The 15,119-nt window shown below is 42.5% G+C and overlaps 1 protein-coding gene across 2 annotated transcripts; it reads right to left on the reverse strand.

Annotated features, from left to right (window-relative positions):
- Positions 1–109: 109 nt before the first annotated feature.
- LOC112217894 (BTB/POZ domain-containing protein 9) lies at positions 110–13,576 on the reverse strand. 2 transcript variants are annotated; one of them, XM_024378500.2, is made up of 11 exons: positions 13,387–13,576; positions 12,224–12,442; positions 11,671–12,034; positions 11,199–11,466; positions 9,544–9,763; positions 5,874–5,993; positions 5,674–5,783; positions 3,275–3,464; positions 3,003–3,110; positions 2,828–2,906; positions 110–2,736 (listed from the first exon to the last, which is right to left on the reverse strand). In XM_024378500.2, the coding sequence occupies exons 2-11, from the start codon at positions 12,409–12,411 to the stop codon at positions 2,554–2,556; spliced, it is 1,830 nt and encodes a 609-aa protein (XP_024234268.1). In that variant the 5' UTR covers positions 12,412–12,442; positions 13,387–13,576; the 3' UTR covers positions 110–2,553. The 2 variants fall into 2 exon arrangements, with proteins under 2 accessions (XP_024234268.1, XP_024234269.1); XM_024378501.2 differs by having other exon boundaries at positions 2,594–2,736; positions 2,828–2,926.
- Positions 13,577–15,119: the final 1,543 nt, after the last annotated feature.

The raw sequence follows: 15,119 nt of genomic DNA on the forward strand, positions 1-15,119 counted from the left end.
GACGAGAGGCATTATGATCGAAAATAAAAGGGGGGATGTGGGTGAGATAACGAATGTATACTCGCCGACACAGAAGCAACTATTTAGATTTATGCATTTTAAACACATGTAATATAAAACAGTTTATTTATTTCACAGTTTAAATTGAACATTAAGTATTACAAAGTGCGATATTTAATATGTCCCAACCCCCTTGGTCTGTTTGGGACAACCCAAAACATCGATCAGCTTTGAAGCAGGAGGATCACAAAATCCATTCCACGTCAGAGTAGTAATTACACAACACATATTATTCGAAGTATATAACAAAATATTGTGAAAGTTGTAATTGCAGTGCTTGAAATGCATTCTTCAGAGAAAGTGTTGGAATCTATTCCCTCCAATGACGTGTGTATATATAAATACGGGATGGAAAACTAGTCCTCTGGGCCTGATTGGCGACACACTTTTACCCCCAGGTAACACACCGGACTCCAATAATCAACTAATCATGGTCTTCAGTTTAGAACACACTTAGTTTAATCAGGTGTGTTAGCAATAAGGCTGGAGAAAATGTGTGACACCAATCAAGCCCCAGAGAACTGGAATTTCCCATCCCTGATATAAATCGTTGATTCCCTCCGTTGTAGTCTAACTCAGTGGTTGTCAAACCTCTCCTTGGGGACCCCAGCCTTTCCATGCGTTCGATCTATTCCACAGCTAGCGCAACTGATTCAATTTGCCACCTAATCATCATGCTCTTGACTAGGTCAATCAGGTGAGCTAGTTCAGGTCTGCAACTAAATTGTGAAACCTCTTGGGGTCCCTGAGGAGAGGTTTGAGAAACACTGGTCTAACTCCTCCCTCAAGAGAGTTGGACAGCTTTCTGATAATATTAGTGTCGTGTAAAACATGTCAAAATACAAAGACATACATGAGTCATGATGACAAGTTTAATACAGCATTGTTTAAAAGCTTGATTGCCAGCTGGGTAGGGTGTCATGAGAATGGATGTCCAAGGCTGCATTCAACACCTGTATTAATCAGCAATGTTAAAAACATTTGGTCTTTCAAGTTTGAGGGTTGCTAACGCTAAGTACTGCAAAATAAGTCGTAGGACATAATGCCGTTTCCATACATTTGAGCCACTACATTTTCCATATGCAATATTTGAAAAAAAAATTGGTGCCCACTAGAGTAGTGCAAACTTTTTTGACTTTACAAATCAATCACCATTATTTGAACAGTGAAACATTGAGACCTTTCTGCTGAATCTCTATCAACATCTACAAAAGAGACCTCTTTTGAAAAGAAATACCACTGTATGGTAATGGCAGTGATATAGAATAACACACAAGCAACCGACAGTAATGACGTTATTATACTAAGAAAATACAACAAAATGCAATCAAAACTATTCAGGAACGAGAATGGAAAATATAGATATGAGAAAGGTAATCTGCTTTCTACTAACAGTAATTTACTTTAAGTCAATGTTCATCCCTTGTGCAATAGCAGCAATGTGAAAATATCAAAAAGATTGGTCAAATCTACATGAAAGCTACCAAAATAGCAAAGGAGATGGAAGAGGAAAGAGCTATATTAAGAGCCAGGAAACTAAAGAGGGAAAATGTGAGGGAGGATAGGAAGCATAGCATTGATAAATAATTGAGCCAAAATAAAACTACACAAACAAAATCATTGACAAGTGAGAGGTAAACACAAACAGCAATTGAAATGTTAATCAAATGTTAATCAAAAGGTCAGGATAATAAAATGACAAAAACAAATCCATTCATGGAAATAGCTATTACCAGCACAGTTTTCCTGTGTTAGTAGACCTAGACAACTTTTACAGTAAATATGGGGAACAATAAAGTGACAAATATAGTTAAGACTCTGCAAATAAGCCATAAATATTGCTTAGGAATATACCAAACAATTTGAACCAAGACATTGAAGTGCTGCTCAGCCATACTACTGTAAGCCAAGACAGTAATAGTCTTTTAGCCCAAGGGGGGTGAAGCGAATGAATTCAGCAAATAAAAACCATAGGTAAACATGATAATTCTAGTTAACCAACAAGTGCAAATAAACTACTTAAAAAGCATAGAAATTATGACAAATCTAAAAACTTGTTCCAATTGTGATTGTTATTTTTTTTTAAAGAGAAGAAAAACATGAATGTGATATTTTTGCCAACATCACTGCTGTATTCCATTGGTTAAATCTTTGGACAAGCAGTACTGCTTACACCTCCACTGTCTGGATAGCACCTGGCCCATAGGCTTTGAAAGGTTCTTATTGAGTTCCCTTAAACTGGCTGCAAATTTTAGCCAATATCTTCTTGGAAAATGCATGGACAAATTTACTCCATAGCCTTTTTTCCCCAACATTGCCTATAATTTCAGACAGGGAGGACTGTATGAGCGCCCTAAAAACATGTTCATCATTGCAATAGAAGCCAATCTTTTATCAAAATGGATAGTATGCTTAGCAGCATTTTAGCAGTGCATCCTGTGTGATAGATAAAGGCTGTGCAAAATGGTGGCCTTGAGGGTGTCTCCTTTTCTCTCAGAGGTGGGGTTGTGAGGAGGTGGAGGATGAGGAGGGCAGGGAGGGGAGCAGGCTGTGGGTACGGGAGGGCCGAACAGGTCTGGGGTTCTGGGATGTGGAACTGGACTCCTGCCCAGGACTGCCCTCTTTCACCTCCGCATCAGACTGGGCCGGACACTCAAAGTGGACACAATGGAACACCTGAAAAACAAAGCCAAACAGAGAATGAGGAAAGGCTATAAACACAAAAATGACGGCAGATAAAAAAATGGCATATTCGCAATCCTCTCACCTCGTTTGCGGAGTTGTGAGTTCCTACGATGCGGATAAAAGAGGCAGGCTGCTTGTCGAATTTGAGTGTCTGCCACGACCTGTTGGAAGAAAAACAAGACTTAAAAGATCTCAAATGGACAGAGTTGTAGAAAGATTATCTGAAGAGTATGGGAAAGGGAGACTGGGAGTCTTACCGACATGGCACCTTGGTGCGGTCCACCACCTTTGTCCACTCCTGCTGATTGGTGGAGACCTCAATGTAGTAACTGTAGGATCGCTCATCACAGTCCCACAGTAGTAGTCTGTCCAGATGGAAGAAAACAAAACAAAAAATGTATCAACTGTGCAGAGAGATACAAAAACTCAGCAACAGTTAAAATGCACAAACACACACACACACACACACACACACACACACACACACACACACACACACATAAAAACATGTGTACGTACACACACACACCTTAAGGAGCCTATAGAGTAAGGCTGAGCCAGTTGGATGACGATGGCCCCAGAGCCCAGCTGGTGACAGGTGTAGCCAGAGTCCCAGTCGTAGTTGCGGGTGTCCCCGTTGAGCAGGGCGTTTCTGCTCCGACTCACCCCCTCGATGACACTGGAACAGGCCGCGATGGTAGCCACGTTCTCATTGGGGACTGCAGACATGAAAGTGATGGGAGAGAAAGAGAGAATTGGGCGAGAGGAGTTTTGAAATATTTGTTAAATTATAGCAATTTAAATATGTATAAATGTAGTCAAAAATGTTGATCAATGTATTTTCTAAATCATATACAGTGCATTCATTCAGTATTCAGACCCCCTGACTTTCACACTTGGTTACGTTATTCTTATTCTAAAATGGATTCATTAGCCCCCCAGTCTACACACAATGCCCTGTAATGACAAAGCAAAAACAAATTTAGAAATTTCAGCAAATGTACTTATTTTTTTTAAATAAAAAAAATGAATATTCAGACACTTTACTCAGTAGTTTGTTGAAGCACCTCCGGCAGAGACTCCCGCCGCGAGTCTTCTTGGGTATGACGCAACAAGCTTGGCACACCTGTATTTGGGGAGTTTCTCCCATTCTTCTCTGCAGATCCTCTTACATGCTGACCAGACCGGACACGTCGCGTGCACGAGCATCGCAAAATGAATGTAGAAATCCGTTATTCAATTATTGTGTGCGCCAAAGAGCTACTGCGATGCCAAGGGCTAAAATAGAACTCCTTTCTATTTCTGACGCAGATCACGCTGAAAGTCCTGCCTATCCCATCTCCTCATTGGTTTATAGAAGCAGGTACCCAAGCAGGTACCCACCCACGTCATTGGTTATACCCACGTGGGTGATTGAAAGACAAACTGTTTTCCCGGTCATCGTGGTAATACTATGAAAGTTTAGATGCCGATCACCATATAAGTTCAAAGATGAAAAAGCCTGGAAGGAAGAGAGATGACTGGAAACGATTCGGTTGGCCGTTTTATGTGTGGATTAATTGTCGGAGTAGAGGTCCTTGTGCATTTCAGGTAAAATAACAACTCAATGTTTATATCCCAGGACAAATTAGCTAGCAACAGCAAGCTAGCTAAATAGGACAAATGAACCTTAGCTAGCAAGTGCAAACTAGCTAGCTAAATTGCCATATATGTTTAATGCTTTTCGACCTGTCCCCAAATTAATGTCATTGGTTCAGAGTTTGTTTTGATATTTTAACCTGTGTGTCGATCGCATTTGGTGTAGGGGGATAAAACAAATTTATGCACGATAGCGCACGATGGCGCAGGCGCGCAGCCGGTTTGGGTTCCGTGTTAGGCTCTGTCCCCGAAGCCACTCCTGCGTTGTCTTGGCTGTGTACTTAGGGTTGTTGTCCTGTTGGAAGGTGAACCTTCGCCCCTGAGCAGGTTTTCAAAAAGGATCTTGCTCTACTTTGCTCCATTCATCTTTGCCTCAATCCTAACTAGTCATCCAGTCAATGTCGCTGAAAAACATCCCCACAGCATGATGCTGCCACCACCATGCTTCACCGTAGTGATGGTGCCAGGTTTGTGCGGTTTTGTGCCTTTCACTGAGGAGTGGCTTCCATCTGGCCACTCTACCATAGAGGCCAGATTGGTGGAGTGCTGCAGAGATGGTTATCCTTCTGGAAGGTTATACCATCTCCACAGAGAAACTCTGGAGTTCTGTCAGAGTGACCATCGGGTTCTTGGTCACCTCCCGGACCAAGGCCCTTCTCCCCTGACTGCTCAGTTTGGCCGGGCGGCCAGCTCTAGGAAGAGTCTTAGTGGTTCCAAACTTCTTCCATTTAAGAATTATGGAGGCCACTGTGTCCTTGGGGACCTTCAATGCTGCAGAAATGTTTTGGTACACTTCCCCAGATCTATGCCTCAACAATCCTGTCTTGGAGCTCTACGGACAATTCCTTCGACCTCATGGCTTGGTTGTTGTTCTGACATGCACTGTCAACTGTGGGACCTTATACATACAGGTGTGTACCTTTCCAAATCATGTTTAATCAATTGAATTTGCCACAGGTGGACTCCAATCAAGTTGAAGAAACATCTCAAGGATGATCAATGGAAAGAAGATGTACCTGAGCTCAATCTCGAGTCTTATAGCAAAGGGTCTGAATCCTTAAGTAAGTAAGGGATCTATTTTTTATTTATACATTTGCAAAAAAAAGTAAAATCCTTTTATTGCTTTGTCATTATGGGGTATTGTGTGTAGATTGCTTGAGGATTTTTATTTATTTAATCCATTTTAGAATAAGCCTGTAACGTAACAAAATTTACAAAAAGTCAAGGGGTCTGAATACTTTCTGAAGGCACTGTATAACACTGGTATACTGGGTGATATTCTTGCCTTACCGAGAAGACCTTTTTCCAGAGTGAATGAGCGGTGTGTGAACATACACTCCAAACTCACTAGATGGAAGACCTTGTTGACAGTGTTATGCGTCCCTACAATGCGCACGTACCTGGGACACAAGGACACAATCACGCCTATGTTGTGGAACCAAAAGTCAAAATTGGTGCCAACCATAAGAAAACCATAGGTAAAGATTTACCTGGCCACACGTGGTGTAAAGAAGAGGTTCTGCCAAGAGCGACACAGATACTTGGAATGGTCTACAACACGCATCCAATCCAGCTCATCCATGGACACTTCAATATAGTAAGAATAAGACCTGCTCAAATACAGAGAGAGGGTGATGGGCCATACATATCGCAGTGACCAAAGGGCAATTCCACAGTAACAGAGTGATACTAGGACTCAGATTTTTCACCAAACAGTGCAGATGCAAAGTTTGGTAACAGAATGACAGCACAAAAAGTACAAACCATCATTCCGTTACCAAACTTTGCACCTGCACTGTTCTTCAAGTCGATGTGTTTTTGTAAAATTTTCTGTGGAGATTATTAAAAGTAGTCATTATGCAAAGTATTGTATGATTTGTTAAACTTCGCAATCATTGGTTTTTGTTTATATTTTACATTTGAGTTATTTAGCAGATTCTCTTTTCCATTTCATACTTTTTCTGTTTGACATACAGCACTCTGTTAACGAAGAATTGCCCCAAAGCAATGTTGAAGAGTATCTCTATCTTTATGACAGTAATGTGATCTCTCTCATTCTCACACACACGCACAGAATACAAAGAGACACGTGCACAAGCAATTCAGACGCAAACAGAATGCACACACTCCCACTGACAAATAAAACTATTAGTTGCTGACTACTAGAACAGGACCAGCAGAGACTGAGACCCACTGAGGATGCCGCGGTAGTTGAGGTCCATGCCGCGGCTCTCTGAGCCTAGTGGCCTGTTCTCCTGGTCCTGCTACAGCCTGGTGGTCTACCGTTCATCACTCTGTTAACGTGGAATTGCCCCAAAGCAATGTTGAAGAATATCTCTATTAGAGGTCGACCGATTAATTAATGGCAGATTAATTAGGGCCGATTTCAAGTTTACATAACAAATGGAAATCGGTATTTTTGGGCGCCAATTTGCCGATTATTATTATTTTGACACCTTTATTTAATCTTTATTTAGCTTGACAAGTCAGTTAAGAACACATTCTTATTTTCAATGACGGCCTAGAAACGGTGGGTTAACTGCCTCATTCAGGGGAGGAACGACAGATTTTGACCTTGTCAGCTCGGGGGATCCAATCTTGCAACCTTACAGTTAACTAGTCCAACGCAATAACGACCTGCCTCTCTCTTGTTGCACTCCACAAGGAGACTGCCTGTTACGCAAATGCAGTAAGCCAAGGTAAGTTGCTAGCTAGCATTGAACTTATCTTATAAAAAAACAATCAATCACTAGTTAACTACACATGGTTGATGATATTAATAGATATTATCTAGCGTGTCCTGCGTTGCATATAATCTGACTGAGCATACAAGTGGGGCGGCAGGGTAGCCTAGTGGTTAGAGCGTTGGGCTAGTAACCGTAGGGTTGCAAGTTCAAATCCACGAGCTGACAAGGTACAAATCTGTTGTTCTGCCCCTGAACAGGCAATTAACCCACTGTTCCTAGGCTGTCATTGAAAATAAGAATTTGTCCTTAACTGACTTGCCTAGTTAAATAAAGGTAAAAAAAAAAGTATTTAAGTATCTGACTGAGCGGTGGTAGGCATAAACATTAATTCAAACAGCAATTTTGTGCATTTTGCCAGCAGCTCTTCGTTGTGCGTCAAGCATTGCGCTGTTTATAACTTCAAGCCTATCAACTCCCGAGATGAGGCTGGTGTAACCGAAGTGAAATGGCTGGCTAGTTAGCGCATGCTAATAGCGTTTCAAACTTCACTCGCTCTGAGCCTTGGGGTGGTTGTTTCCCTTCCTCTGCATGGGTAACGCTGCTTCGATGTGGTGGCTGTTGTTGTTGTGTTGCTGGTTCGAGCCCAGGGAGAAGCGAGGAGAGGGACGGAAGCTATACTGTTACACTGGCAATACTAAAGTGACTATAAGAACATCCAATAGTCAATGGTTAATTAAATACAAATGGTATAGAGGGAAATAGTCCTATAAATCCTATAATAACTACAACCTAAAACTTCTTACCTGGGAATATTGAAGACTCATGTTAAAAGGAACCACCAGCTCATCATTGTCATGCTGAAAGACCCAGCCACGTTTCATCTTCAATGCCCTTGCTGATGGAAGGAGGTTTTCACTCAAAATCTCACGATACATGGCCCCATTCATTCTTTCCTTTACATGGATCAGTCGTCCTGGTCCCTTTGCAGAAAAACAGCCCCAAAGCATGATGCACCCCCATGCTTCACATTAGGTATGGTGTTCTTTGGATGCAACTCAGCATTCTTTGTTCTCCAAACACGACGAGTTGAGTTTTTACCAAAAAGTTATATCTTGGTTTCATCTGACCATATGACATTCTCCCAATCTTCTTCTGGATCATCCAAATGCTCTCTAGCAAACTTCAGACGGGCCTGGACATGTACTGGCTTAAGCAGGGGGACACGTCTGACACGGCAGGATTTGAGTCCCTGGTGGCGTAGTGTGTTACTGATGGTAGGCTTTGTTACTTTGGTCCCAGCTCTCTGCAGGTCATTCACTAGGTCCCCCCGTGTGGTTCTGGGATTTTTGCTCACCGTTCTTGTGATCATTTTGACCCCATGGGGTGAGATCTTGCGTGGAGCCCCAGGTCGAGGGAGATTATCAGTGGTCTTGTATGTCTTCCATTTCCTAATAATTGCTCCCACACAGTTGATTTCTTCAAACCAAGCTGCTTACCTATTGCAGATTCAGTCTTCCCAGCCTGGTGCAGGTCTACAATTTTGTTTCTGGTGTCCCTTGACAGCTCTTTGGTCTTGGCCATAGTGGAGTTTGGAGTGTGACTGTTTGAGGTTGTGGACAGGTGTCTTTTATACTGATAACAAGTTCAAACAGGTGCCATTAATACAGGTAACGAGTGGAGGACAGAGGAGCCTCTTAAAGAAGAAGTTACAGGTCTGTGAGAACCAGAAATCTTGCTTGTTTGTAGGTGACCAAATACTTATTTTCCACCATAATTTGCAAATAAATTCATTAAAAATCCTACAATGTGATTTTCTGGATTTTTTTCCCTCATTTTGTCTGTCATAGTTGAAGTGTACCTATGATGAAAATTACAGGCCTCTCTCATCTTTAAGTGGGAGAACTTGCACAATTGGTGGCTGACTAAATACTTTTTTTTCCTAAACACTGTATGTTCTCATGTTCTGAGCAAGGAACTGAAACGTTAGCTTTCTTACAAAGCACATATTGCACTTTTACTTTCTTCTCCAACACTTTGTTTTTGCATTATTTAAACCAAATTGAACATGTTTCATTACAACAGTCAGTATTGTTGTAATTGTCATTATTACAAATACAATGTATTTTTAATTTTTTTAAATCGGCCGATTAATCGGTATCGGCTTTTTTGGTCCTCCAATAATCGGTATCGGCGTTGAAAAATCATAATCGGTCGACCTCTAATCTCTATCTTTATGACAGTAATGTGATATGAACATTACTTCAATTAATAAAACACTATGAAAACATTGCTCATCAGTTGAGCGAAACCTTCAGAGAGAAAGGAATGTGCGTGATTGATTACAAGGCAGTAAAACTGGTCAAAATCACTGATCTGTAAATCACCTCGCATCCCAAATAACTTCCTTCATAAAGATAAGCGATTGTGCTTTGCTCAAACGGATCCCCTAAAACACACGGGATGTCTCTCTCACCGGCTGTCTCGGTCCCAGAGCAGGATGCGGATATGGTTGAGGATGTAGGCCTGGCCCAGCTTAATCTGGAGGCCAGCGCAGCCGTCCTCCTCTATGGGGTGTCTTGAAAAGCCGTGGTCCAAGTCGTAGTTCTGGGTGTCTCCGTCCAGCAGTGCTGACTTCAGCTCTCCCTTCACCACCTGGGCCCCGTACTTCATAGTGGCAATATTCTCTTCTGGGACTGTAACACAAAAGGCATCACATTGAATACATACAGTTGAAGTCAGAAGTTTACATACACCTTAGCCAAATACATTTAAACTCAGTTTTTCACAATTCCTGACAGAGCTGGTTTAACGGAGTTGTAGGCTTCCTTGCTTGCGCACGCTTTTTCAGTTCTGCCCACAAATTCTCTATTGGATTGAGGTCAGGGTTTACCTTGACTTTGTCATCCTTAAGTCACTTTACCACAACTTTGGAAGTATGCTTGGGGTCATTGTCCATTTGGAAGACCCATCTGTGACCAAACTTTAACTTCCTGACTGATTTCTTGAGACTTTGCTTCAATATATCCACATAATTTTCCATCCTCATGAAGCCATCTATTTTGTGAAGTGCACCAGTCCCTCCTGCAGCAAAGCCCCCCCACAACATGATGCTGCCACCCCTGTGCTTCACGGTTGGGATGGTGTTCTTCGGCTTACAAGCCTCCCCCCTTTTCCTTCAAACATAACGATGGTCATTATGGCCAAACAGTTCTATTTTTGTTTCATCAGACCAGAGAACATTTCTTCAAAAAGTACGATCTTTGTCCCCATGTGCAGCTGAAAACCGTAGTCTGGCATTTTATGGCGGTTATGGAGCAGTGGCTTCTTCCTTGCTGAGCGGCCTTTCAGGTTATGGCGATATAGGACTCGTTTTACTGTGGATAAAAATACTTTTGTACCTGTTTCCTCCAGCATCTTCACAGGGTCCTTTGCTCTTGTTCTGGGATTGATTTGCACTTTTTGCACCAAAGTACATTCATCTCTAGGAGACAGAACGAGTCTCCTTCCTGAGCGGTATGACGGCTGCGTGGTCCCATGGTGTTTATACTTGCGCACTATTGTTTGTACAGATGAACGTGGTACCGTCAGGCGTTTGGAAATTGCTCCCAAGGATGAACCAGACTTGTGGAGGTCTATTTTTCTGAGGTTTTGGCTGATTTCTTGATTTTCCCATGTCAAGCAAAGAGGCACTGAGTTTGAAGGTAGTAGGCCTTGAAATACATCCACAGGTTCCCCCCCAATTGACTCAATGAGAAAAGCCATTACATCATTTTCTGGAATTTTCGAAGCTGTTTAAAAGGTACAGTCAACTTACTGTATGTAAACTTGTGACCTACTCGAATTGTGATAGTGAATTATAAATTAACCGACTTGCAAAAACTATATTTTGTTAACAAGAAATTTGTGGAGTGGTTGAAAAACTAGTTTTAATGACTCCAACCTAAGTGTATTTAAACTTTCGACATCAACTGTGTGTCTCTCTCACACACACACACACACACACACACACACACACACACACACACACACACACACACACACACACACACACACACACACACACACACACACACACAAAACTATTAGTTGCTGACTACTAGAACAGGACCAGCAGAGACTGAGACCCACTGAGGATGCCGCGGTAGTTGAGGTCCATGTCGCGGCTCTCTGAGCGCGTCTTGATGGCGTCCAGTAGGTCGTCTGGGCTGAGAAGTCCCGAGGGACGCACCACGTTTAGCATCTCCATCAGACTCATGAGCGGCAGCCGCACGGCCGACATCACTTCCTGCGTGGCGCTACCCTCGCCGTTCTGCCGGCACCAGCGACACAGCGCCTGGAAGATCTCCTTCTCGCTCGCTGCAAACGAGTCCCTCCGTACCACAGTCAGCAGAGCAGTCTGCACAGAGAGGATAGAAGCAGATTCAGTTAAGACTACTTCTTTTGATTCAGTGATCTGGGTTTTGTTCATTGGGGCACACAATGAAAATCGTTTGAAAACATTTTGCAACTGATTTTTTTATAGCAAGTCCAGGTCGTCCCCTTCCTGTTTCGATCCATGTTCTTCTATTAGATTTTAATGAACGTGAACCTTCCTACTCACCTTGGACAACGTGAGGAAGCTGTCCGAGGCCAGGACCTCCGGGGCATGCCGATCCATGTAGGCGCAGCATGCTTCACTGAGCACACCCAGAGAGTACAGGCTGGCCACGTCAAACACCAAACACACGTTGTGCGTGTGCAGGATGGTGCGCAGGAACTCAGAGGTGGAGTCCTCTAGTGGCTGGAGGCCGTAGCGGTGGGCCAGACCCAGGAAGTCCAGCAGCACCTCCTCGCGGGCTGAGCTGAGGCTAGCCCGGCCCGTGTAAAGGTAGTGGAGGAGCATGGAGAAAGCCTCGGCTCGGGTCTCCTCCAGTGTCACCTCCGCCTGCGGCTGGGACTCCTTCATCCCTCCATACAGCAGAGCTCTGGGGAAAAGATTGTTAGACATTTCACACACTGTTACCTAGTCTTCATTGTACACTATTACCTAAAATAACTTTGTTATATTTAAACGGCAAATGTCCGACAGAGCCAGTCATCTGTCATTTCATGGGAAGCCAAAGACCTCATGCATTGCAAAGAAGAACAAGAAAAAAGCATTCAAACAGGTGTACCTGAAGTAGTGACATCGTGCTGCCAAAATGACCCTATGGGCGGGGAAGCGTTTCTCCTCCACAACGAAGGTGACATCACTGTACTCTTCACCTGGAACCAAGGCACCCAGCTGCTCTGACAGCAGGTGGATGTGGTCAATCTCTGACACAGAGGCCAGTGGACGCAAAGGATGGCTGTTGTTACTCATTGTGATTTGACTGGAGGTGTCTCACTAACATCTGACACAAGAGAAGAAAACATAGTTTGACAACCTGGGGTGTATTCATTACGCTCCTGTTGCAAAACATTTTGCAACAGAAACAGTTTACTCCAAAATTTGGAAACCGCAAACAATAGTTTCTATTTGACAAATTCAAACCCTCCCATATAGAATGAGGCCTCAAGTGACCAAAAGGCAGTTTTAGCACAGGCAGCACCATTAAGGACTTTCACCATGTTTAAGTGGTCAACTGGTGGCCTGGGATTTTCTATGGGTTAAGGAAGGATCACATGATTCCATCGGGTCATCAGCTAATTGAATCATACTTGTGAGCAAACATTCCATAACTGCAGGTGGCTAACCTTGGACATAGCTGTGTAACGTTATCTACTGTGTAATGCAACAATGATATTGTCCATTTAATAGGTAGTTAGATAATTAAGCAATAAGGTATATGGCCTATATGCTACGGCTAAAGGCTGTTCTTACCCACGACGCACCTCCCTGGATACAGCCCTTACCGTTGGACATTGGTCATATTTCCACCACAACCCCCCGAGGATGCCTTATAGCTATTAATAAACTGGTTACCAACGTAATTATACCAGCAAGTATTATTGTTTCTGTTCATAGGGGCGGCAGGGTAGACTAGTGGTTAGAGTGTTGGACTAGTAACCGAAAGATTGCATGATCGAATCACCGAGCTGACAAGGTAAAAATCTGTCGTTCTGTCCCTGAACAAGGCAGTTAACCTAGGCAGTCATTGAAAATAATAATTTGTTCACAACTGAAGGTCTGATATACCACGGCTTTCAGCCAACTCATTCAGGGCTCGAACCACATGGTTTATAACCATACATAGATTACAGCAGTAATCTAGCGAATCAATCAAAACCATGAGATAGCTGTATGACGCAGTCAAAGACACAAACGCTTGGTTTCACATTCACCTGTGTGACATACCAGCACAATAAGCGTAGCTAGTTCTCCCTTCCACGATAACTATTTCCTTGAGTTATTTCCCCCTTTATTCAATCAAAATCGTGGGAATTAATGGCAAATTTGCGTAAAAAAATTAATCATTTGCAATCGGACTGAAAAATAATCCACCATCACAAATGGATTGGGTCACAACCCGGATGTTGTTTGGGTGGGAAAAACGGTCATGTTCAAAGAAAAAACAGCGCCCCTTGTGTATAGGAATAGGACAAAACATGTACATGCAGGTGGTGAATCTGACACTTGCAAAACAACAATTTTCAAATGTATTTTAATCCAACAATACAATAGTTTTAAAACTGTACCACGAGAACAAATTCCTGTAAATCTATACAAGAACAGCAGTGCGGCTTGGCAGGTTCATGTTTTGGAGGACGCATGGCTCTCGACCAGCGATGGGACAAAACTGTAACTACCAATTGGGTATCACGAAATTAGGGAGAAAAAGGGGTTAAAATTACAACAATAAATATATATACACTACCGTTCAAAAGTTTGGGGTCACTTAGAAGTCCTTGTTTTTGAAAGAAAAGCACATTTTTTTGTCCATTAAAATAACATCAAATTGATCAGAAATACAGTGTAGACATTGTTAATGTTGTAAATGACTATTATCACTGGAAACAGCAGATTTTTTATGGAATATCTACATAGGCGTACAGAGGCCCATTATCAGCAACCATCACTCCTGTGTTCCAATGGCACATTGTGTTAGCTAATCCAAGTTTCTCATTTTAAAAGGCTAATTGATCATTAGAAAACCCTTTTTGCAATTATGTTAGCACCGTTAGACTTGTACAACGCTGTGTACTACTCCCTTCACAGAACAGCGCAAACTGGCTCTAACCACAATAGAAAGAGGAGTGGGAGGCTCCGGTGCACAACTGAGCAAGAGGACAAGTACATTAGTGTCTAGTTTGAGAAACAGACGCCTCACAAGTCCTCAACTGGCAGCTTCATTAAATAGTACCCGCAAGACACCAGTCTCAATGTCAACAGTGAAGAGGCGACTCCGGGATGTTGGCCTTCTAGGCAGAGTTCCTCTGTCCGATGTCTGTTCTTTTGCCCATCTTAATCTTTTCTTTTTATTGGCCAGTCTGAGATATGGGTTTTTCTTTGCAACTCTGCCTAGAAGGCCAGCATCACGGAGTCACCAATTCACTGGAACACAGGAGTGATGTTTGCTGATAATGGGCCTCTGTGTAGATATTCCATAAAAAATCTGCAGTTTCCAGCTACTGTCACGTCCTGACCTTAGTTCCTTTTTTATGTCTGGTTTGGTCAGGGTGTGAGTTGGGGTGGGCATTCTGTTTTGTTCTATGTTTTGTACTTCTATGTGCTTGGACTGGTATGGTTCCCAATCAGAGGCAGCTGTCAATCGTTGTCTCTGATTGACAACCATACTTAGGTTGCCTGTTCCCACCTGTGTTTGTGGGTAGTTGTTTTCTGTTTTGTTTCACCTGACAGGACTGTTTTGTTTCTTACATTCTAGTTATTATTTTTGTTTCCTCTTCTGTTATATTAAAATATTAACATGGACACTTACCACGCTGCGTGTTGGTCCGATCTTGACTACACTTCATAAGAGTAAGAGGATCGTTACAGCTACAATAGTCATTTACAACATTAACAATGTCTACACTGTATTTCTGATCAATTTGATGTTATTTTAATGGACAAAAAAATGTGTTTTTCTT

Source organism: Oncorhynchus tshawytscha, linkage group LG18 (assembly GCF_018296145.1).
Source record: "Oncorhynchus tshawytscha isolate Ot180627B linkage group LG18, Otsh_v2.0, whole genome shotgun sequence".
NCBI lineage: Eukaryota > Metazoa > Chordata > Actinopteri > Salmoniformes > Salmonidae > Oncorhynchus > Oncorhynchus tshawytscha.

Excerpts from the sequence above, each read along its gene's own strand:
- LOC112217894 (XM_024378500.2), bottom strand. The coding sequence starts at position 12,411 with ATGAGTAACAACAGCCATCCTTTGCGTCCACTGGCCTCTGTGTCAGAG. Across the intron at positions 12,035-12,223 it reads GCACGATGTCACTACTTCAG|AGCTCTGCTGTATGGAGGGA; the intron begins GTACACCTGTTT and ends TCTTTTCCCCAG. Across the intron at positions 3,111-3,274 it reads TACTCTATAGGCTCCTTAAG|ACTACTACTGTGGGACTGTG; the intron begins GTGTGTGTGTGT and ends CCATCTGGACAG.